The sequence below is a fragment of the Seriola aureovittata genome, chromosome 24 (assembly GCF_021018895.1).
Source record: "Seriola aureovittata isolate HTS-2021-v1 ecotype China chromosome 24, ASM2101889v1, whole genome shotgun sequence".
NCBI lineage: Eukaryota > Metazoa > Chordata > Actinopteri > Carangiformes > Carangidae > Seriola > Seriola aureovittata.
Window position 1 is genome coordinate 9,113,758 of NC_079387.1, and position 24,325 is coordinate 9,138,082.

Sequence of the window (24,325 nt, forward strand, 5' to 3'; positions counted from 1 at the left end):
AAGCATCTCCTGATGATTTGAGTTGTTATTAGATAAAAAACAAATGAGGAAGCACAAATACTGTGTGTTGGTAATGAAATAAAAATCCTTTTAGACTTTTTACTTTGAAGAAGTGATGTGACTTGAATTTCTGGGAATTCATTCCTTCAATTTTTTTTTGTGGACGTTGGTGTGTGTCCTGTCAGCAGCTTGGTCCCGTAGGTCTCATGTCCGCTGTCATCTAGTTCATCTGTATCTTACACAGATATTCACACAAGCTGCATTAAATAACACACAGTTTATGAAATGTCACTTTTACACTGAAGCTCAGTGTTAAAAGAATATTTGTATTAAATTGTCTTCATTCTTATCTCTTTATAGGTCCTGTTCGTGTACGGCCTCCAGTGATGGTGCGGACAAGGAATAGGTAACACACACACACACACACACACACAGTAAAACTCTGTCCTGGTGGAGTGTTATACAGTTTGTAAATATGATTTAATAATAATAAAGTTTATTAATATAGCACTTATGAAAATGACAAAGGGCTTCACAAGGATAAAATAACAAAACAAGCAACAAACACATGCAAGATAGAATTAAAAACAATAACAAATAGCAATTTAAAAGAATATGGGAAATATTTAAAAGAGGTTTTTAAAAGCATTGTGACAGAAATGTTTTTTTAGAAGCGATTTAATAGAAGATGCTGATTTTTGCGAGTCCAAATTAATCAGGAAGCTTGTTCCAGAGTTGAAGGTTATTAAATGAGAGCGACTTAAATGACGTTTGTACAACTTGAATTTGATCAGTGAGTGATTCCACAGGTAGGTTTTTCGAAAAATATTGTTGTATCCACATTAAATAAAGATGATTTTTAAAACCCTGTGTTGTCGATGCCTCTGATTTAATGCTTGTAAATGATTCACTGTAGATTTTTGCTGAAAATCACTGTTTTCATTTTCAGATTTTGTTCTTGACATTATCCAACTGTCTGCACTTTCTTTGTCAAAGTTATCAGGCTTTTTTGTTCAGCTGTTTGAACTGAGATAATAAATGAGATCAGATGCTGTGACAGTAAATTAGAACCAAACGCTTAATTAGTTAATTAGGTCGTCTGTGTAATTGATGTACAAATATAATTGTTATGCTGCAGCAGCCTGTGTTATATTTGTATCATGTACTGTACCTTGTGTGTGGTTCATCTGCAGAGGTAGTGCAGGTTATTGATTCCTCTCCTCACTTCATCCACAGTCACACTCGCTCATCTCCGCGCGAGGTGACTTGAATATGACGCGTGACGAGGCGCGAGGGACGACTTCAGTCTCCAGCCTTTTGATCCACTCACAATACACTGATTGATGTTTTAAGGTTAGGAAAGTGTGTTTTGTGGCAGGGAGGTCGGGAGACGTGTTGCTTTTCTTTGCCGTGCCCTAGGCTGTTCATTATCAACACGAGGGAAGGTAATCATTGAAGTGATCCAGTTTTAACGGGGCTGATTGCGGCCAATTTGGGGAACGAAGACTCGGTGTCTCTGTTATTCACTTTGTGGCCTCGTTCTTCTTTAGCCCAGTTTGTGGCCCACTTTTTTCTTTTTCTTTGGGGCAATAGTTATTTTTCCTTATTTGTAAAAACGTTCCCCTTTTAAAATCCACCTTGTCTAGATTTCCTTCCTCCATATGATCCAATATTTACTTCTAATAATAACGTGTGGATCTGCGTTTCTCTCATTCTTCACTACAACTCGTGTATATCAGCATCAAAAAATGAAAAGATAAAGTCTGTTTGTAGTTAATTGAAGGAGAATCTAAGGTTTGAATGTGCCCTACATTACATCCCTATGGCCTACATTACAGTCACTACTATTCACGACTGTTTCCCAGAGACGCTTGAATCTAATAACGTGGCCTCCGACTGATGGAGAGCCTGGAGCTACTGTACTGACATCAGACCCGTAATCTGATAAACATGCGCCTATTGGATCTAAATAACGTCTTTTAGTGCAGAAAAGAAATGTTCCCAGGATCCTTCTGTGTCCATCTATACTGCCTTGAGTCTCTGCTTTTAAACCTCCGCTTGCTCCTGCAGAACACACAATAACTCCGCGTGTAGATGAGTGTGGAAGTGGAAGGGATTTGATTCATTTCGAAATGTCAGAAAGTGTTTCTACACAACCAAATAAGAAACTGATCCACATTTTATATGTTGTATCTTATGCATGCAACAAATATATATTCATTTTTGTTCGGCCACAGAAACCTGCAGTATGTTTTTTCTACATAGTGGAACCATAGTGAAACCTCTCAAAGACTCAGTAACAGAAATCCTAATAGACTTATTTGGGATTATATGGATATACTTTTTTTTTTAGTGGCGGCAAATAATGATAATTTTGACTATTATTAAACAGGTGAAACAATATATTCAGATATTAAGATGTTAATATGTATGTAACACTAGTATGTTTAACTCTGCATGTCAACATCAACACCGGAGGTGGAAAATAGAACCATGATTATTTAATTGTGATAGCTGATATTTTTCAGTTTTAATTGATCATAACAAATGAGAAATGTTTGTTTTGCTCACAGACATCAGTGGTTTTCAGTCTGATCAATAAAACGGGTGAAATAATTTGGTGTCAGGAACTAAAGCAGAAGTTGATGCCCAGAGCAAACAAACCTCACCTCCTCTGTTGTTTGTTTCAGTGTACATCTGTTTGTGCCTGTGAAGTGGATGGAGTAATTTGGTTAAAAATAGTTGGACCTATTTTCTTTTACAGCGTATTGGCGCCGCCTCCGTTCTGTGCGTAAAGACGCATTAAGAAGTGGCACAGCACCTGGTAATCCAGACAGGAGGTGCTTTGGTTACAGCACAGCCTTTCACTGATGGTGAGGAGACAGAGAACTGTTGGATCAGCTGAACTATTTTATCATTATTAACTTTATTCATCTGAACTTTCCCTCCTTTCTCTTTGCGTCCTTGGTTTCAGACTGAGAGTTTTTCAGTGACTTCCTCCGAGCTTGTGTTGAGATGGTCTCTCTCTCCCGGAGACGGAGGTTATTAATGGGATTTCTCTCTCCCCTGCATCACCTGAGGACAGCGGGACAGTGAGCCGCAGGGCGTCTGGAGGCTGGATGGACAACATGTCTCCACAGCAGCAACAGGACAGTGTCAGCCGAGGCGGAGGACAGCAGGAAAACAAACGGGTATGTTTTTTATTTTTCTCTTTTTTAAAGTGAAAAGATCTGTCTGATTTTTAATTTTTAAGGACGCAAATTATTCCCTCATTTATTTCGGGTTTAATTAACGTAGATGAGACCGTGCAGTTTGTTTAAAGGCAGATTCTTTTAGAGTCATTTACCGGGTGAAGTGAGAAAAACGATGGTATTTTCTCGGACATATGAAAGAGGCCGTTGTGTCTTCGGTGAAGGGTGACTTCAGGGTTCAAGGCATTTTTACTCAAGTCACACCAAGCCTCCGCGAGGACAGTCAACAGCCTGCAGCTGACCGACAGGAAGTGGATCACCAGAATAAAGTTCATATACCGTCAATAACGCGACAGTTATTGGTGATTAATAGCCAATAATTCAGTTAATGTAAAACAAAGCAGATTACTACTTACCTGAAGGTACTGTAGTTACATATTTAAACCAGGCAAATGATCATTAATAACCAATCAATAAATGATTTCTATCAGATTAGTTAACAACTATAACTCATCTTAAAGCATCTGCTTTATACTGGTGACTGAGACTGACAGATGACATGACGTCCAGCTGAAAAATATCAGCATAATAATATTATGCAAATCTACATATTATCTTTCTGTTCGTTTTATTTATTGATTAATTTGTTGATCGGTTAGTCAGTCTGCTCTTTAGAGGCTGTAAGACGCCAGAGTAATGTACAGAAATCTGTCAGGCTTCACTGTGCTGTGTCCTTGTTGTCGTCAATGATTGATCCCACATGTTCTCCAGCGTCTCTGTGTTGCCATGACAAGTTTTGGCTGTATGAATAAATACATTGATCACTGGGAATGTGCTGTTTTGACCTGAATTGAACCCGAGTTAATGAAATGGCCCAGAGATGTTGTTACCACCAGTGAGAATCAGTTAGAGTAATAAGTTAGATGAGGCTCGTTTCTGCAAACACTTGGTTTTTCCAACCATGACTTAGTGTTGTGACACAGTCAGTTACATTAGAGCCGATCTGGTGTTGGTCAATAGACTTGTTTCCCAGCAGAAAAACCCATATCTCCATGTCAGCTTATGTCGGTGTATTTTTAGGGCTGAAATGTGACATTGTAATGTTGCGGCTGGAGCGTAAGGAATGTTTCACCACTGTGTGACTTGGCTAAATCAATGATATTACATTGTGAAATGTCAAAAATGTGTGGACGAGCTGCTGTAGGATGGAGGAAGATTGATCTTTTCTCACTCTTTTAATTCGTTTGGACTTATTAAAGTGTTTAAAGATCTGCAGACAAATGAGACTCAAATATCACAACAACTGCTGGATGGAGTAGCATCTGTACAGACATTCATGTTCCCCAGATGATGATTCGTCCTGCTGACTTTTTCCTGTAGCGCCAACATGAGGTTAAGGTGGAGTTTTGAGTGACAGACCCAAGAGTTTTATGATAATTCAGCTGTAAGTTATTGAAAATCTTTGCAGGGATCCTTAAACTAACTTTTCTCAGAACTAAATCCAGTTGTTTCTTAACCATTAGCTTCCCTTTGGTTTGTGTCATGTGACCCTCACCATGCACGCCGTAGCGGCCCATCGGAAGGCTCCCACTTTGTATTTAGTGCTAATTAGCAAATGTGAGCATGCTAACGTGCTAAACTCAGTTACTGAAAATTGTAAACACTGTACTTAGCATGCTGATGTTAGCATTAAGCTGCTAGCATGGCTGTAAACGTGGTGTTTACACACATCTGTAACTCACTGGTACGAGATGAAGTGGAAAACCGTATTAAACCTTAACATTTATAAAACAAGCAGTTAATTTCTCTAAAGCAGAACAGAATCAAACTGAGTCTGTTTTCACCTACATGATGCAGCTGAGCTCTGGTTTGTCCTGGAGCCGCTGTGGTTACAGTGTTACTTGCTAACTGCCATTAATTATCACATTTCAAGGTAGACAGCTGCAGCGAGATGGACAGATACTTCACTGTATTCAGACTTGTTCGCATCATGATCCAGTCTGGATAAAATACAGATCCACAGATTTAAAACTTCAGTCTTGAAAATACTAAATGTAAAAAACTCAGACTGCACATCAGGCCAATAAAAATTAGGTGACCGTGTCTCACAGTGTGTTAATCTGACATACAATGAAAGAACTGTGGTTATATAATGGTGTTTTCTCACCCTGCTTCACACTCGCAAATCCCTCTACAATTAGATTAAATGAAACTTTAATGATTGCCGTGGGGAAACTAGGATAATAGGATCCAGCAGAGAAAAGTAGGATCTCAACGTGTTGAGTTTTGGTGGGGTGCAGAACAATGGTGAAGAGAGGATTAAATCAATATATTAATATCTAGTCTTACAGCATTTCAACTGTAGAGACTTTTCTAATGATTTTGTATTATGACAACATTATGCAGTGATGAATATGTGTACGCTGTAGCACCACAAATATGCAAAATTATGTAACGTGAGGGTCCGATACATGCTGGGTTTTGACACTTAAACATGCTTAAACTAAGATTTTTCCAGTATTTTCTCTGCAGCAAAGTCACTTGGCTGAGGTGTGAGAAAGGTCAGAGACAGACGGGAGCTGCCGAACGCACCGCAGACTGTAAAATGTCGTCACCCTAAACTAATCTTCATGCTCCGGCATTCCTCTGTGTTTAAATTCTCCTGTTTCAATCTGCCGTTTTGGAGGCCACGGTCAGTCCGAGTGCCGTGATGAATGTGCTGAACATCAGGACGCTTGTGTCACGGATGAGGAGAGTGTAAACATGACGTAAACATGGAGAAACTTGCTGCTGGGATTTGAGCCTCTTTAGTTTGGCAGAAAAGAAAAAGAGAAACTGACGATATAAACAGTGTCTTGAAGATGATTTTAGACTTTAAAGTGGAGACTAATGGGAAAGACAGACCTCACAATTGTTCCCTGTTACTGATCTCCGTCACTTAACGTGCTCTTTAACTTTGTTTTGTCTCTTTTAGCGGCTGAAGTGTCAGAGTTATCGCCGTCAGTCTGCTCCGTCTCTGGTCATCACCAAGGCTCTCACCAGGTCCAAGACTCTCTCCAGGTACTGGCTTTGCTTTTGGCCCAGTTTGTGTTCACACTGACTGTTTACACACAGAACAAGATGAGTAAACATGAGCTCGTATGGATTTGTACATTAGCTCTGAAAGTGGCATCAATCTTATTAAATGCAGGATCTCTAGAACAGGAAACAGCTCAGTTGTGTTTATGTTGTAAGTCTACCACCAGATGTGCGCTGATGTTCAGTGTCAACACGCAACAGTAGGTCAGTTTAAACATCCTCACAAACAGACCTCATGCGGTTCTCTCACACAGAGGTCACACGTGCACACACACACACACACACACACACACACACTCACATGCCCTGAGTGAGGTGTTGAATCCACTCTGGTAGATAATCCCTCTGTAACCAGACTTATCAGAGGATCAGGCAGCTATTAATAGTGTCTGTCTTTGAACATATGGACTGGGAAAGTGAAGAGGAAGTAAACCAACCCCCCCCCCCCCCCCGTAAAAAAGCGCCACAGAGGTGATAATCACACAGATAATCAGCTGCCACCTCTGCTCCGGAAGACGGAGCGAGGTGATAGTGTGAATGTGTGTTTTATGACATAACTGTCAGAGTAATCTGAAATCACGTCTGTAATCGTTTGTTAATCTCTGTTTTCTGCTGTTTCTGTTCTTTGATTTGGTTTTAATTGGTCTTTAAGTGCAAGTGAAGGAAGCAATGATGCGTTTTAGAGAAATGAAATGACTTCTTTACACCTTTTTAGTTATTGTTTGGCGTTATTCTGACAGGTGCAGTGAGAGAGACAGGAAAGTCAGTCAACTTGCATTGGAAAAGCATCAATTTAAAGCTGCAGGTTTAATTTTACTGTGACTTTAGATTTGACTTTCTGAAACTCTCTCCCTGACCTCTTACTGCTCTCGACTCTCTGCCTAATCACACGTGACTTGACAGCACGTAACACAGTTCACATAACGAGAGACTTCGATGTCGGGTCGGTGTCTGTTGAATCCAGAACACAAGTCAAATGTGGATCTTGCAAACTCAATGTACATATCTGTCAACGGTGGGGGAGATAATTAGTGTGTGGTGAAGGGATAGAGACAGAGATCTGAATTGGATAATCTAATGAAAGAGGCCGTGGACACCCATCGTAGATGTAGATAAACTAACGCTGTAAACCTCAGAACAGCTCCTTATATGACAGAGAGGCTTGGACCAATGAGTTAGCTGCTGCTTAGCATTACCAGTGAGTCACGCTGAAGCAAAAGCAAGTTACAGTATAATAAGAGAGTGGTTTTGAAACATTACAGCGAGGATATCACTGTGTCCTGTGTGTGTGTGTGTGTGTGACAAACATATAATCAAGCTCAGTGTTTCACCTCCGCTCTGAGTCAAAGATCAGACTCACATACCTGCATTAATCACCATGTCACCAAGACTCAACATTAGATTTTTTAAAGAAGCCTCATCCACATATGACGGGACTTTTTTGCTGTTCATCTGAAACTTTTCATAAAACATGAAGCAGAAGTAGTTTACAGGAAATGTGGTCTGAGATGGAGATTCCCCGGCGGCCTCCTGTCGGTTAATATGACGTAGTTGCATTGAATGAAAACAAGCTGCACGTCGAATCTGTGCTCAGTTCGAGCGTCAGTGATGTGGCCCCCGTGTGTTTTGTGTTTCAGAGAGAGCTTCCTGGTTCCTGTGTGTCCCGAGACCTGTCCATTGGTCCAGTCCTTCCTCGGCAGCTCTGACAGGTCGTTTCTCCTCCACGGACACGCGCAGCTGAAGACGGGGATGCAGACTCAGGACCGACACCTCTTCCTGTTCACCGACATCCTGGTCATCGCCAAAGCCAAGTAAAGCACGAGTTTAGGAACATTTTGGCTGCTCCTCGTGTCCTTCACCGCTGAAGTAGGTTTATACCTGGGTCTAAGGTTAAAATTAGAGCGTGTGTGTGTGTGTGTGTGTGTGTGTGTGTGTGTGTGTGTGTTCCCAGGTCAGCCAACCACTTCAAGCAGAAGGCCCAAGTGTGTGTGTGTGAGATGTGGACGGCAGGCTGCATGGACGAGGTGTGTGAGGGAAGCACCAACCCCGACAGGAGCTTTGTCATGGGCTGGCCCACCTCCAACTGTGTTGCAACGTTTAGGTAACATGTGCGCACACACACACACGCACACACACACACACACACACACACACACACACACACACAGGCTGTAATTACATTTGATGTTCTTTGATGTTTCTACTTCATGTTCCCCTCAGCTCCACAGAACAGAAAGAGAGATGGCTCTCCACCCTCAGAAGGTAAACTCTGCCTTCACACATCAGCATGAAGTACTGAGTGTGTGCGTGTGTGTGTGTGTGCGTGTGTGTGTGTGTGTGTGTGTGTGTGTGTGTGTGTGTGTGTGTGTCAGGACAAATCTCACCACTTTGTTTTTCCCTGCAGTTGGATAAAAGAAGAAAAAGAGAAGGAGGAGCCTAAGACCATCCCTCTGAGAGTGTACGGGAAGGGAATCAACACCTTTGCTGTTGTAGGTTTATTTTAATGTTTATCCTCCATCTTTTGTGTGTGTGTGTGTGTGTGTGTGTAGTGATACTTTCCCTGCAGTGTAAAGTGATGTCCTGTTGATGTTGTATGTGAATGTCTCCTCCCATTAGACCAAGACGCTTCCTGTCAGCAACTCAGACTCGACCAATGAGGTGATCCGACTGGCTCTGCAGCAGTTCGGCATCATAGTGAGTATCAAGACTCTTAGTGCTTAATCATATTTAATTGATAGAAAGTTAACCACTTTTGAAAACATGAAATCTAAAGATGCACCTTGGACTGTTTGGAGACTGTGACGGGCATTTTTCACAATATCCCAACATTTTATAGACAAATGAGATTAATAAAAACAATTGACACAGTGTTGATAATTAAAAAACATTAGCTGCATGTTCTTTATGAGTCAGTCTGAGTCATCAAGGTTGATTTAGGGCGTCTCTTAAGTCATCTTAGCACCAACCACCTGCCTTTCTATGAAATTGAAGAATGTTGTAATATAAATATAGATATCAATATCTTACACCAAATTATTATCAATAAAAAAAGGAACAAAGAAGTCTGAGTCTTCAACTTCCGCTCTGAGTTGAGTTAAAATCAGGACTCGGGGCTGTAACAGTGATTTGAAGACTGTAGCATTGAGATTGGCTCGTCACTGTTTTATGGGACGTTATAGAGCAATAAAAAATAAGAAGATTACCACTGTAAATTGTAGAGTAACATTTTACAGAGAAAACAGTTCATTAAAAAAGTAATTACGGTAATCATTGAGGTGTAGCTGTAGGCCGCTGTTTCTTGACACTGTTTCCTAAATACGAGTGTAATTCACATTTATGAGAAGTTTCGGTTGTTTAAGCCTTTAGGTGTTTGTGTAGTTTCAGATTTATTGGTGCAGCTCAGGATAAAAGCAGCGGCGACATCTTCTTCACCAACAAGCCCAAACACAAACTACAAATGTTTTACCCACGAGCCCTGTGGTCTTCCTCCGCTCCTCAGCTGCACAAGTTCCTTGTGATGTAAACAAACAGCATGTGAAAAACTGGAAGTGAATACGATTCATTGATACATTTCTCCCCGCTCTGCCTGATGTGGTTTTTTTCCGATGACTTCCTGTCCCACGAGGCCTCGTAGTGTTTGCGTCTCGTGTTTTCTGACTGTGTGTTTGTTTTGTTCAGGGAAATGTGAAAGACTTCCAGTTGTGGGTCATCTCCAAGAGGGACAACACCCCCTATCCTCTGATAGGTCAGTGAGCGAGGTCCACGCTAGATATCATCAGATCCTGTTGTAGTGAAATTATTGCTCATGTATCAGATTGTGTTTGTTCACCTCTGTCACGGCGTCAGGGACATAAACAATAAACAGGGTGAGATGTTGTTTAGACACTGGTACCATTCACTCCCAGAAAAGAGTGTGATGTCGCTCGTGGCAGCGAGTGTTTACTGATTAATGTTATACAACAGCTGTTTCATGCCGTCTCCTCCTCCGTCTCAGGTCATGAGTTTCCCTTCAGCATCCAGATGAGCCATGTGAGACACAACACGTCCCAGGGAGGCGGCGGCGGTGGCGCTGGAGGCAGGGACGCCGCTGCACCGCCTGCGGACAGACAGAAGGCCATGCAGGTGGAGCAGCTGCAGGTGTACAAGCACTGCCAGTTCATCCTGAAGCCACGGCCTGTTGAGACGCTGCAACAGCACTTACCTGCAGGTGAGTGCGTCCGCTGTGTCGTTTGTCTGAATGAAAAATGTTGTTGATGTTGAGTGTTTATTCTGAGGCATTCTGGGATACCGTGTTGTCTTTTCAGACTGGTGTCAGAAGCCGTTTAAAAGGAGGCGCTCCCTCATCACCTGGGCTTTCTGGCGAGGCTCCTCCTCTCACCTGAACGAGCTGTCCCTCGCCAGCGCGCCCCGCGGCTGCCTGTTCGCCCGGCCGCTCAGCTCCGTGTGTGTGGAGGACGCTCTGCCAAAGCCGGTGATGGTGAGTGACGCACGCTACACGGACAAAATCATTTTAAGGTCACGTTAAATACAAGTTCATGACTCGAGCTACATCAGTTTTCAACATGATCACCAAGTTAGAAATTAGTTTCTCATCTCATTCTCTAAAACCAGACGTTTGAACATTTATACACTGTTTAAGAAGAACTCACGTTTGGATGAGGAAGGAGTCTTTAATAATAGTGGCAATTAGGGCTGAATAATTAATATTGAAATTAACATTTTGTTTTGATTAAGGTGATTAAGTGAGTCAGAATAAACCATAAATGAAGCTGAAATAAATCCTATTCTCCAGACAGAAAGGAACAAGAACAAAAATCACATCATTTTCAGTGAAAATAAAATGCACAATAATTGTAATATGATTTTATTTGCATATCGTTTAGTAATAATACTAATTGTAGTACAAGCAGCAATTTGCAGCTCACAGTATTTTATCAGTTACTTGATTCGATTTTTGCTTTTAACGGTGAAAAACTATCAACAGTGAGAAAGAGTAGAATTATTTTTGACCACGTGTGATTTCAGTTTGACTTTAAGACAAAGAAACAGGGTGTGACACAAGTTAAAGTACAAGTCCAGGAAGTGTTCTCAGTGTTGTGTTGGTGTAAAAATATGTGGGAACTCTCTCCCTCACTCGCTCTCCTCTTCCACCAGGACATGTTGGCGTTTCTGTACCACGAGGGTTCGTGGACACGGGGGATCTTCCGGCGGCCGGCGGGGGCTCGGGCGGTCAGGGAGCTGCGGGACTCTCTGGACGCCGGCGTGTTTCAACTTCCTCTGACACGTGAACATGTCTTCATCATAGCTGGAGTCTTTAAGGTAACGAGGATGCGTGTTTGTAGACGTGCACTTCAGTTAAAGATCAATTGGTAAATTAAAACACCTTTATGTTTCTCCCTTCACGTTAATCTGGAAAAGTCTGACTTGTTTATCTCGAGAACTGTTTGTATTTGTGTTAATTACCTTAGTGACCCACATCTGTGAGCACATTAATCTGCTTCCGTCCTGCGCAGCCTCAGTGTGACGCGCCACAGCTACGTTAGCAGGACAAACTGTTCACAGCAGAGGAGCTGAGGTTGTCTTGATCATGTAATCTGGATTATAATCTCTTTATTATCTGCAGGGATTACACACACGAGCGCCTAAACTATGTCACGTCTTTACACAGCAGAACAGCGATCTCTCATGTGTAGTCATGGTATTGTCTCAAGTCAGTTTTAATGCAGATTACTCTCAATCACACAAAGTGGAACAATCCACAATGACTCACAGAGAGGTTTTTATTCTGAGTGACAGATTCTGTAACATAAATCGTCCTGATTCACTGCTCTGTGTGTGTGTGTGTGTGTGTGTGTGTGTGTGTGTGTGTGTTTTCAGGATTTCCTGCGCAGCATCCCGGGCAGCTTGCTGTGCTGTGAGCTGTATGAAGAATGGATGGATGTTCTGGAGGAAGAGGAGGAGGAGAAAGAACAGGTGCAGGACATACAGAGGTAACACACACACGCAACATCCCTTAACTATTGGAGGGCGTCCATGTTTCCCAGAAGCCTCTCCTTAACCCCCCCGACGTGCCTTCCTGCAGGATGACCTGTCGGCTGCCCAAAGAGAACGCCCTGCTGCTGCGCTACCTGTTGGCCGTGCTGCACGGTATCCGGGGAAACGCCCACGAGAACCAAATGACGAGTTTCAACTTATCGGTGTGCATTGCTCCCAGCATGCTTTGGCCTCCCGGAGCGCCTTGCAGCCCTGAGGTTGAGGGAGAAGGAGCTAAGAAGGTAAGACATCGTACCTGATGCAGCTTTGAAACACTCCTGTTAAAAAAAAAGATCAGTAATACACTGAGGAATTTGACCTAGACACAGTTGGCTGCTCCTGCTTTACTGACTTTGATTGTTACGTTGCAACACAATGAAATAAATCTGTCTAAGACAGAAACAAAGAGACGTCTGTTAGTTTTGTCTGCACACCACCAGGTTGCCATCCCGACCAGTTCATACAGAGAGTCAGTAAACAGGCGTAAGTGACTGTTGTAAGTTTTATTCACACGAAACGTTGAGCTGCTGAAACTTGAGTGTTATTGTTGGAACAAGATATTTTTGTTTGTTAATTCCTGTTAATCTGTTTATTGTATCACATCAGGCTTATCTCACAGGAATGTCTCAAATCAGCTTCATAGGAACTGTTTGACTTTTTGAACAAAGTGTGAGGCGTTGTAACACAAGCAGCTGCTCGGAGAGCGTTGAAAGCGGGATACAGGAGATTATTTATTTAAGATAAACACAAAGCTTGTGCTACAGAAGATGGACTAGACTCAGTGAATAGCTCCTTAAGCTTAACATGTCCTATGATAACTATTAATTTAGCTATACAGACTAATGAGCAGTGATAACTAACATGTCTTTGGGGTCATCAGGTGGGAACCTCCTTTCACCAGTGTTTTGTGTAGTTGGTCCCACGACACTTCCAGGAGTCACTCCCCTAATGCCAGCCATCACTGCTCCTCACACCAAGACTATTTTCTTTATCTTGCCTATGCTACCGCAAACAACACCATCATCAACTCTGACAAAACACACTAACAGATTAAGCAGATTCAGCAAACAAACTCCCCTAAACAGTTGGAGAAAGTGGTGGCCATTTTGAATGAGGGAGGTAGAGTCAAGGAGAGATGGCTTTTTGAGCTAAACTCTCCCCTGCCGGATTAGGCTGTGCTCTACCCCCCCTACTCCCCCACTCTCCAAGACATCAAACAAACAATCAAACTCACCTAAACAGCCAAAGACACACTACAAACCAATTCAATACAGGCCACACCCCCTACTTAAAAACACTTCCTCTTCTTGGATTTCTTCCTTGCTTCTCCTAAGAGTCTATCTATCCTAAGTGCTCCCCCTGCTGGGTCCCCAGCTACCATTACTCCTTCTCATCCAAATCCACTGACTGGATCTTGCTGCCTCATCTGACATGTCCTTTACAATTTTCCTCACACTCTGTCCACTTGCTCCTAACTCCCTCACCAAAGAGACAACAGACCTTGCTACAAATCCTCTACATCCTACTTCCACTGGACAAATCCTAACTTTCCATCCTCGCTGCTCTGCTTCTGCCCCTAACTCTGCATACCTGAGCTTCTTCCTTTCATATGCTTCTTCAACTAAGGCCTCCCACGGAACAGTCAGCTCTATGAAATATCTTTCATTCTACTCCTAGACCACAAGACTATATCAGGCCTTAGCTTTGTAATGGCTATTTCCTGGGGAACAAGAAGCTTTCCTCCTAAATCTACCTGCATTTCCCAATCACAAGCACCTTCTAAGCTGCCTTGCCTTCTTGTTGTCTTACCAACTTTCTCTCCCTCTTGAACAAACTTGCCTGCCTCTGTAACTCTTCAATTCCTGCAGCTAAGCTTTTTAGAACCTGGTTATGTCGCCACGTATACCTGCCTTGCGACAGACTAACCTTACACCCTGACAGAATGTGCTTTAAGCTTTTAGAGAGAGACGGTGCTTCCAAGCCGCCATGAGAAATGCTAAAACAATCGTTGCACTGTTGACGTGTTTCTTATCTTGTCCTCGTCTGCTGCTGCTGCTGCAGGTTTGTGAGCTGGTGAAGTTCATGATTGAACACTGTCAGCAGATTCTAGGAGAGGATCCCTCCTCTCTGTTCGGAGGGCCGCCGCAAAGACGCAGCGATGACGAGATGGGATCAGGTACAGACACATCTGTTTGTATGTGTCTAAACACTTTAGTATTTAAAAAAGCTCCTTTAAAGTCTCAGTGAAATAGAAGTTAAAGAGCCAGAATGAGTCATTAATAATATTTAAATTTTTACATGTAGACAAAAGAGGATTAGAACTTAGAAAACAATTTTATTTCATGGTTTCTTTCTATTTCAAGTTTACGTTAAGTAAAGTTTAGAGTTAGCTGTTTCCTGCTGTCTTCCTACATCTGTCTCATACATGTCCTCTCTCTCTCTCTCTCTCTCTCTCTCTCTCTCTCTCTCTCTCTCTCTCTCTCTCTCTCTCTCTCTCTCTCTCTCTCTCTCTCTCTCTCTCTCTCTCTCTCTCTCTCTCTCTCGACTGTTAGACTGGATTTACCCTCTGACCGACTCGTCCTATGACAGTCTGGAGAACGAGTTGGACAACAGCAGTGGGGGGTCGCCTGGTTTCTGCAGCAGAGACCGCCTCCGAGCTAAACTGCTTCAGGGCAGCCTGGACTCCATCCTCACCTTTAGCGACTACGACCAAGACACAGACGCAGAAACATGCCGCAGCCAAACCGACAATCTGCACGGTCTGAACTTACACCCGCTGGAGAGAACCAGAGGCAAGAGACAGGACCCAGACCTGTCCAGCCCCAGCCCGGCCTCGCCGACCGTGGACACCTCCACCACCCTGGACTCTCTGTGCCTGGACGGTCTGCGCAGACAGAGGCGGCGCTCCGAGCCGGCTATAGCATACATGGCCAAGTTTCGCCCGTGTGTTTTGGGGAGTACCGATGGTCTGACCGGTGAGGATGAGGATGGCGGAGAGGAGCTCTCCAAGAAGCCCAGCAGCCACACACTTGCTCGCACACACTCCAGAGGTCAGACCAGGAGAGGAGGAAGTGAGTCTGGGTCAAAGCTGTATGGTGGGAGGTCAGCAGCTCTGGAGGCCAGCTCCTCCAGCCTCTCCTCAACCCCCACCTCCCCTGCACCAACTCGCTCCTCCCTTGACTCCCTGGACTCCATCAGCAGTGACCACACCTGTGCGACCAGACGGGGGCTTGTACTGCCCAAGACACACCTGCCCTCCAACAGCACCTCTGCGTCGTCTGCATCCTTCACCATCAGCTCTGCGCTGACCTCCAGTGGATCTCCAGACCTGGGGACTACTACAAAAGACTCCCCACCCAAAGAACCACTCAACTGGGGGACTTTAAAAGGCTGCAGGGGCCTCCACCCGAACTCCTGGCTGAAGAAGGGCCGTCGACTGTCACTAACCCAACAAGACAACTTAGAGAAGGAGGAGGAGGACAAGACTGGGGTGAGTAAAGTAGTTACTTAATCTTATTAAGATTGGAGCATTTACATTACATTAAAAGGATTTGAGTCTCAGTTAGTGCTGAAATTAATAGGCGATCAATTAGTTAATTGATAGGTTTAATAACTGGTTGTTTTAGTCATTTAATCAAGGAAAATTACAACATTCACTGAATCCAACTTAATGATTGAGAGTTGAATGTTTTTATAAATGCACAGACACTTTTCACCATTTAATAGACTAAATGATTAATTGACAGATTAGTTAATTAAAACAGTTGTTGCAGCTTTTATTAAGGCTAATTCTATATCTTGTCAAAATAAACTGGTCATCACGTTATAGTCACTTTAACAGAAATGTTTTTATTCACTTAATCTTTCCAGTTGCTGCCAATTTAAGTAAAACTTCTTGCACAATAAAAGCCTTTTAACAGCTCAATTAGCATCATCTCCTGGAGGGCTTTTAATTTGAAATTATGATTGTATTGTAGTAGTATTTCTGTTTTAAGGAGAGGAATTTACTAATGATTCAGCTTTAAACTGCGTCAATGGAGCGGAGCTAGAGGTGACAGACAGTCACGCTTTACTAGTGACAGTTACACTGCCAGACAGATCACACATTAGTTCCAGACCGGCACACACAAGGACACTCTGACCCCATCCTGGTTTAAAGGGATAGTTGGGGTTATTTTTGAGGTGAGGTAATCAGTGTGTTACCTGCAGTAGATTCAGATCAGAGCGCTGTCAGTTAGGAGAAGCAGCAGGAAACACCAGCAGAAACAATCCAATATGTGTTTAAATGGAGTTTCATGTAGAATATTTCCAGCAGTTTATCTTCCACTGAGCTACTGTATTCCTACACATGGTATTAGTCCGCAGCTTGTGTGTAGGATTATGGTAGTGCAGCGGTTGGAATAATTCAGCGCCAAAGGAAAGTGCTGTTTTCACAGGACGATAAACTGCTGAAAATATTCTAATAACCCCAACTATCCCTTTAAACCAGGTTGGGATTTTAATCACCTGTTGCTTATATTTGTTGGGTCAGAGTGTCCTTGTGTGTGCTGGGCTGTAACTCATGTGTTATCTGGGGTTGTGTGACATAACCCCATGTCAAATAACTTCAACTATCCTTTTAAAACAACAACAACAACAACAGTGCATCCAGTAAGAAGTCAGCACCTTGACTTCTTCACTGCCACATTTAAAGCCATGAGAAGCAGCTGAAAAGCCCTGAGCTGGATCTTCTTAAAGGTTAACACACTGTGTGTTTCTACCAACAGGGAGCAGCCACTGACAAGATGCTCACACTTGGGAAACTCGCCCTGGAGAAAGGAGGAGGAAAGCTGAACTCCAGCAGCCAACAAAAGCCAAAAGTGTCCTGCAGAGCCACAAAAGACACAGGAGGAGGAGGAGGAAGCGGCCACGTGAAGGGGAGGCCTGGCCATGAACCCCAAAAGCCCCGATATCTTAAACAGGACTCACGCAGCCCCCCTGCTCACCACCGCTCTACAGGGAGCCTCCATTTCCCCAAACCTCCCTGGCGCCATTCCTCAGACTCCCCGCCGGCAGTCAGCGACGTCACAGGAAGTGGAGTCAACGAGCTGAAGCAGCCGTCACCGTCTCTGTTTTACAAGCAGAGTGGGCCGTCTCTGTCCCTGTTCAAGCGACAAAAGTCTCACTCTGTGGAGGAGGAGGGGAAAGCCCGGCTCAACCAGCGCCGCGGGTCAGAACCTGGACGCCAGGTTGTGGAGCAAACCGCCACCCTGAGCCGGGCGAGGCTGCCCAGCGACCCAGGACTGAAGGTGTCGGAGGTGGATCCACAGGGAGAGACGTCGGAGACCCGTTTCTGCCTCTCCCCCTACGCCACCAAAGCAGTGAGGGACTACTTCTCCTCGCACCCACGCAGTAGCCCCAAGAGCAGCCAGCAGGTGGCGCTCGCCCTGGTGGAGAGCCGCAGGGAGTGGCTGAAGAGATGCAGTGATCCCAAATCTGAGCCTGACTTTGATCAGCTCCTGTTTGCTGAAGAGTCCTATGTGTGACTCTAAATAAAAGCACAACAGAAATCACTTCACGGAGTAACGATGGACGCTAGACATAAACGACGTCTCTGCTGTTTCCAGCTTAAGGATTTAAAATGTTGCAGCTTTCAAAAACACACACAGCTTTAACATTTCCTAGTTCAAAGGACAGCTTGCATTAGACCTCAGCACACACCGGCCTCTGTAGGGTTAAATACCTTGAGCTATTTGAAACCATGCAGTAGATTATAATACGTTTTACCTTTCTATTTGTTCTAACAAGACAGAGAGAGAGAAGACTGGAAGCATTTTTTAAAAACTTTGCCTAGAGCTTTTTTCCATTAAAAGAAATGTTACAGAAAGTTAATTACAGTCTAAACAGATGGATTGATCAGATTGGTTAAGTCATTTATTATTTTTTTTTAACTGTATCAGGCCAAAGTTAAAACCTGCCAATTTAAAAACTACCTGGTGTTGCCTTCTCGTTGCATTGGCCAGAAGATAATCTGAGCTCTCATCAACTGGTTTAATTATTGGAAACATACACTATAAAGCATATGGGCCATAAATTAAATTTTACTATGGGATGGTTAAAGATTGTGCTCTGCACTAACATTGATTACTTCCATTATTAAATAGAACCAACACAACTTTTTACGCTGTCTAACCATCGTACGTTTGTTAAACATTGGCAGTGCATGTGTAGATTATAATATCTCCAAGAATCTATAAGTTTGTGTGATTATTCCCTATTGATGCTTTGAATAGAAATGCTTACAAACTGCTTCTTTGCCAACAGTAGTTACTCAACACTTCTCTGGTATCATTAAACTGACGATGTTCGCAGTGAGTATTTTTCTTCACTACTACATTTTAAATGCTTCTGAGCATTAGCACCGACACATGCAGTAGCACTATTTGGAGGTTTGATCTTTGTTTTCTACGTTGCCAAGAATGTGGTTTTCACAAAGCCTGTATTGATTAGAATTAGTCACATGCGTCTTGTCCCATTGTTTATATTTTGTAAATATGATCAATCCACCGGGTACATTGATGTTTTCCAAGCTTTATAATTTACGCAGCTAAAAACTTTGTTTAAATAGGCCATGAGATTGTTGCTTTGTTATATTGTGTGTTTATGATGTAATGTATCCGCACACTGTGTTAATAAGATGAAAACTCTGCTTTTGCAAATTAAAGGAGCTACGAGTGAAAAGCTGATTGGATCAATTTTGTTATTTTGAGCAAGAAATCGGGTTTTGTATAATTTTTTTTTCCAGATCAAACAAACTGAGGTCAACACACCATTAGAAAAGGTGATTATTTTTATTTTTATTACATTACTTTTCACTCTTTACACAGATACATGTGTGTGTGCTCTAGCTATGTACAATCACATGATGAAATTATACGGTTACATGACGGATTCGATCAAACCAACAATAGTAGGAGGATACATAGGTAGTAAAATAAAATATGTGGGGGGGGGGGGGGTTCACAAATATCTCAGTCAGCAGTGGAGCTTTTCCTTCACCCTGTTCACATGTGACTGAATTTACAGTGTAAACGTCGTCATAGCAACAAGGGAAGGAAAAGAGACTTTCTTAGATAATGAAAGGCACCGTCACAAACTAAAGGTGGACCTCCACCACACGTCATCCCTAGTGACAAATATTAGTCTAAATTTTGTCTTTTTTTTGAAAGTGATTAAAATGGACAAACCTTTAATCAGGGCAGATTAATTAGTTTACAATATGATATCATAGGTTCGTCTTAGTGTAGAGTTTATATATAAATATTTAGTTATTCCTCACATTACAGTGGCAAGGTTCTCTAACGGTAACAGAGCAGTTTGATGTCTATAAAAATTATTGTTTTTGAGCCCATGTCCTTTATTCTTACTTCCTGGTTTTTGAGAGCTGGCTCTAATCTGAATGTGGGAGGGTTTTTGTCTTTTCTTTTCTAAAAAGGAGAAACAGTGCTGTGGCAGCCAAGCGGATACAGCAGTACCGACAGATTTACACCTACCGTCGTACCCTCAGCTCTGACCAGGCACAACCACACTGTCTACAACTACGTTCCACAGCAGCAGGTTTCCAGCTAAGCAGATTCGTCTTTGCTCTGTCGGATGTCGGCTACGCTCTCCGGGACCCTGGCCACCATTCCCTCCAGAGTCTTTGACAGACAGATCTGGCAGCCCAGACGAGATCTGAAGGGAAAAACGAGTAGCACGTTACGTCCAATTCTCTACGGTGAGTATGGCAGTTTATACCTTTTTTAGTGCAGTTATCTTGAGTAACACTGTGCTCTTATTTTGAAGTAAAGTTGTATTCCAGAAAGTGGGCTTTTATGGAAACTCAGCTTATCACACTTTCACAGGGGCCTGTTTCTGTGTGTGTGTGTGTGTGTGTGTGTGTGTGTGTGTGTGTGTGTTTCATTACGTGTCAGTCAGGCCGTAGGCTAAGTCTAGCATGTCCATTTCCTCGTCTGTAACCGGACCCAGCTTCTTGTAGACTTCCTCATCAAAGATCAGATGGCATGTGGAGCAGGCCAATGTGCCCTCACACGCTCCTGCAGCAGAACACACACACACACTTTTAGGACTTTATGTGTTGGATGAGATCAGTTAGAGATGGCTCAGTTACATGTCTTCTGACGTCACAATGGTTAAGCAGCAAGAGGGGAAATGGGTGAATTATATCAGTTTACACCGTCCCACACCAAAAATGTATATGTTTGCTTATGTACCAAAGCCATCAAAGTCGAGGTCTTCGTTAATGACAACATCTAGCAATGAGTCTCCAGGTGACCCCTTCACTGAAATCTTCTCCCCGTCTCTGTTGATGAAGTGGACTGTCACCTTGTTCTCTGACCTGAAACACAGAGAGAGAGAGAGAGAGAGAGAGAGAGAGAGCACTGTTTATGTGTCAGTGGCAAAACAGAAAAGTCTGGAGCTGTGATTTGAAAGACCCGAGAGTTTGGTGCAGATGTGTGGAGCGTAAAAACTGTGTGACCTGTCCCAGATGACCTGAGGGGTCTAGACGGCTCATAAAATAGCGGTGGATCACAAACGTATTTTGGCTCTAAACTGTTGAGACCGATGGCAGTATTTTAAAATTAATTCTTTGACAGACAAGAACTGGACCACGGTCCTCTGGTGATACGGTTACATCAACTGTGTAACTGGTGTTTTCAGTGATATTTAGCTTCTGTTTGAACATTTGTGTGCACGGAGATATGGTGAAGTCCAGAGCGTGGCCCTTGTTGTGTGCGGGACCCTCTGTCTGATAATAACTACACAGTAGGAGTTACAGATTATAGAGTGGCCAGGCAAAGTCAGCAAAATATAGCTGGAGAGAAGGAGTTGAACTGAGGTTGAGGTTCTGCTTGACGATAAGATTGTTGATTAAAAATCCTCAAAGGTCCTCTGGACTCCAATGGCTGTCATGTTTAAAGCTTTGTTGGGGCTGAGGTGGCTCTGTCAAGGTTTCTCAAGGTATCTTGTTGTTTTGATTCCTGTAGTCTCTTGTGGGGAGTAAAATACGATGAGCAATTGTACTTCCAATGTGTTGAGGAAAAGTCAATGTGCCTTAAAAAGATGTTTGCGGTCCTAGAAAAAGTTGAAGTTGCCAGTAAAAGCGTAGTGAACAAACGCCACGTGTTCAACAGATGAAGCAAATCTCCTTTCAGTGCTTGTTTTCAGACCGTTGTTTTGCAACGTCATCGGTAGGTATGCGCAGTCTGAGGTTCTTCACATTTGGATGCGCAGCCGTGATAAACAGGATTCTCTGTTGTGACCGTGTCCTGAGGAAAGCAGAGTATTTTGGCTTTTTTACCGCATGTGCTGTTTAAATCTTTTGTAGCACAGGTGTTGGTTTTCCTGGTAGCCTTTTACTGGGAAATGATTTACTTTTAGGCTTTGCTTCAAGAGAGTTTGGGGGGGGGGGGTGTTAGCATGCTCTTTTCCACTGGTTTGAGTCCACGGTGAGGTGGTGTTGTTGTGGTGGTGTCATCTGGGACTCTGAGCTTTGAGCAGAGTTCTCAGCTTGTAGTTTTCTACATGGTTTGTCCTCGCTCTAGCCTTCTCTTGCTTCTAGCAACGTGTGAAATGATCATGACCTCTTAGTCCTGTGGGGGGGGTCACCTGTCTTCCCCTGTGTTTGAACTTGGAGAAGAGACTCGGTTTTAGTTTGTGACTCTTATCTAGAGAAGGACAGAGGAAGGATGTGTGTGTGTGTGTGTGTGTGTGTGTGTTTGTTCATGCATGGTACAGAGAGGCCAGGATTCACACATTAGTGATAATCAGTCCTTTTGGTGTCACTTGTCTTGTTTTTACAAACTGGAGATTTTGCCTATGTTCCCTCGGTCGATTCTCCGGAGCCGACCCTTTGATCCTTGCTCCGGTTCCGTGTCTCTCTGACTTGCTGAAAATATGGACTGTTTGCAGGAGAAGGTCCTTTGTCTCTGTTTCCTGTCAATTTGCTCGTTCGACGGTGGGAAGATTAAGTGTCAATCGCCGGTCTGTTACTCTGCATGTCCTTACAATGGACTTCTTTAATGGTTTATGACTGGTGTGAGGTGAACTCTGGGATGAGTGTGTGTGGGATGCAGAGAGAAGTGATGCTGAGGATGTGAGAGCGAGCTCCTGATAGGTCTGCAGGAGGTCGCCGGGCCCTCGACAAGGGTTCATTGCAGGAAGTTGATTGTTGGGGAAAGAAAATGTAACATGTTTATTGAGAGACCGTGTTGTGTGGTACTTTTATGTGTGAACAGTTTCATGCAGAGTTTTGAATTGTACTGTAGTAAAATGTGTTTTCAGTAACAGGAGTTCATTACTGCTCTGTGTATTTTTAGTGATTTTCAGTCATTTGTTCGTGTGTTGTTTAGATGAGTCAGCAGTTAGTTAATTACAGATTGTCTCTTTCTCTGTTGGCGTGTCTGGGACCGGCTGATGAAGTTGTTCATCAGAATACGGTGTTGTTTGTGTTTCTGCAGGAGTTAAGAGTTTGTTGTTTATGGCTATGGGTGTGGATGTGTTTGTGGAGAGCAAAGGCTTTTGTTGTAGAGTCCAAGATGAGCTCCAATGATTGTTTGATGTCTTTACTCAGAACAGAGTCATTTTAGAGGGAGTGAGCGATTAATTAATTGTGTTTTGTACTTTTGTGTGTTGTCAGCTGGGAGAGAGAGAGAGAGAGAGAGAGAGGAGGAGGAGGAGGAGGAGGCGGATCCAATCAGGAGTCAACGAGGTGCAGCCGTGAGGAGGCTCGGCCGCTGCGACGCGATTGGCCGTTGACAGGTTTGGAGCAATCAGCAGTGTGGTACTTGAGCAGTAGCTCACCGCTGAAGCGTCAGCCAGCGTCAGCCCGCGTGCAACCCGTGTGTGAAGACCTCCGTGTGTGAAGACCGACGTGGGTAAAGACCTGCGACTCTACCTGCGCGACTCAACCGAGCAGAGGAAACCGACAGAGGCCGGGCGAGGGGGGTAACGCCGCTTTTCACGCTAAGTTGTAGTGATGCGCAGGTCGACCCGCGGATATCTGCGGGTGCGGACCCGCGCATCACTGGTAAGTTGCTTTTCTGCACTTTTCCCGTGTGCTTCGTTGCTCTCAGCTGTGTAGGATGGAGGAACACATGGGTGCGCTTGTCGGGGGATGACTCTAAGTGTGACCGGGTTGGAGGCACCGACGGTAAGTTGCTTCTCTTTTCTGCACTTCTCCCAGGCCATTGCTACCCTCATTGTCTCACTTTGCCGTGTGCTTCATTGCTCATAGCTGTGTAGGATGAAGGAACACATGGGTGCACTTGTTGGGGGATGACTAAGTGTCACCAGGTTGGAAAGACTGTTGAGGTGGCTACAAAATATTAAACTGTATAGAGATGTTATAGTATTTTCAGGCCAAAAAAGGGAGAAAATGGTGTAGTATAGTAAGGCATCAAAATCTCAAATGCTAAAATGACATGTGACAACCCCGCCACTGGGGTGCTAGGTATCCCTGTTTGTTTTTGCTGCTTTCCTTTCAGGTGCTGGATGCAGGGCCTGACGCGCTACACCTGAGCCTGGTGTCTTCCCCTTTAAATCTTGGCTCTCTGACTTCTCTGACTGTCTTCCTCATGGCTCCCATGCGCCTAGCAGACCTGATGGCGGTTGCTGCCTTTCAGGTATTTGTCCACCGACATCTCGTTTTCCATTTCTCAAATAAATCATTTGAAAGTGGTGGCTCCCATTTTGTTGTTGTCCAGCCATTGAGTCAGTCTGTGAAACAGACATATAGTAAGGCCTAAAAAGTCATTTAAAGCCATAGTATAGTTTGGGTCAAAAAAAAGAAAAACTACATAGTATAGTATATTAAAGCATAAAAGCATCAAAAAAAGTCATATTATACTACTGCATAAAGATGTCATTGTGTATTAAGGCCTAGAAAGTGAGAACAACCACATAGTATAGTATGTTAAGGGATAAAAAGATCAAAAATGTCATAATATACAACCCCTTCATCAAGACACTCATTGTCCCTGTTT

At 43.4% G+C, this 24,325-nt stretch overlaps 2 protein-coding genes and 1 long non-coding RNA gene across 5 annotated transcripts in view; 2 read left to right on the forward strand and 1 right to left on the reverse strand.

Annotated features, from left to right (window-relative positions):
* Positions 1-378: 378 nt before the first annotated feature.
* On the forward strand, positions 379-19,027 carry LOC130165116 (rho GTPase-activating protein 20-like). Of its 2 annotated transcripts, XM_056370051.1 has the most exons (18): positions 379-406; positions 2,765-2,873; positions 2,975-3,191; positions 6,166-6,251; positions 7,907-8,080; positions 8,221-8,370; positions 8,490-8,531; positions 8,674-8,758; positions 8,886-8,963; positions 9,948-10,014; positions 10,264-10,476; positions 10,574-10,746; positions 11,424-11,588; positions 12,147-12,259; positions 12,352-12,544; positions 14,364-14,478; positions 14,855-15,792; positions 17,069-19,027. In XM_056370051.1, the coding sequence occupies exons 3-18, from the start codon at positions 3,120-3,122 to the stop codon at positions 17,825-17,827; spliced, it is 3,423 nt and encodes a 1,140-aa protein (XP_056226026.1). In that variant the 5' UTR covers positions 379-406; positions 2,765-2,873; positions 2,975-3,119; the 3' UTR covers positions 17,828-19,027. The 2 variants fall into 2 exon arrangements, with proteins under 2 accessions (XP_056226026.1, XP_056226027.1); XM_056370052.1 differs by lacking the exon at positions 379-406 and having other exon boundaries at positions 2,769-2,873; positions 3,086-3,191.
* Positions 19,028-19,113: 86 nt separating this feature from the next.
* Positions 19,114-24,325, reverse strand: part of fdx1 (ferredoxin 1) — an 8,001-nt gene continuing 2,789 nt past the window's right edge. Inside the window, exons 2-4 of the mRNA XM_056370054.1 lie at positions 20,555-20,679; positions 20,248-20,377; positions 19,114-20,015 (exon numbers count right to left, since the gene is read on the reverse strand). Of these exons, the coding sequence (XP_056226029.1) occupies positions 19,907-20,015; positions 20,248-20,377; positions 20,555-20,679 (364 nt within the window). The 3' untranslated portion in view covers positions 19,114-19,906. The remainder of the gene's footprint in view (positions 20,016-20,247; positions 20,378-20,554; positions 20,680-24,325) is intronic.
* LOC130165119 (uncharacterized) overlaps positions 23,001-24,325 on the forward strand; it is a 1,545-nt gene continuing 220 nt past the window's right edge. Inside the window, exons 1-3 of one of the 2 annotated variants that reach the window (XR_008826717.1) lie at positions 23,001-23,288; positions 23,417-23,493; positions 23,828-23,965. This is a non-coding gene — a long non-coding RNA (uncharacterized LOC130165119). Of the gene's footprint in view, positions 23,494-23,827; positions 23,966-24,325 lie in introns of both variants that reach the window. The other variant, XR_008826716.1, reaches the window with a different exon arrangement.

Bases quoted from the DNA above. Each gene is read 5' to 3' on its own strand.
- LOC130165116 (XM_056370051.1), top strand. From the start codon at position 3,120: ATGGACAACATGTCTCCACAGCAGCAACAGGACAGTGTCAGCCGAGGC. The intron at 8,081-8,220 runs GTAAAGCACGAG...GTGTGTTCCCAG, and splicing joins CTGGTCATCGCCAAAGCCAA to GTCAGCCAACCACTTCAAGC. The intron at 8,532-8,673 runs GTAAACTCTGCC...TTTTCCCTGCAG, and splicing joins TGGCTCTCCACCCTCAGAAG to TTGGATAAAAGAAGAAAAAG.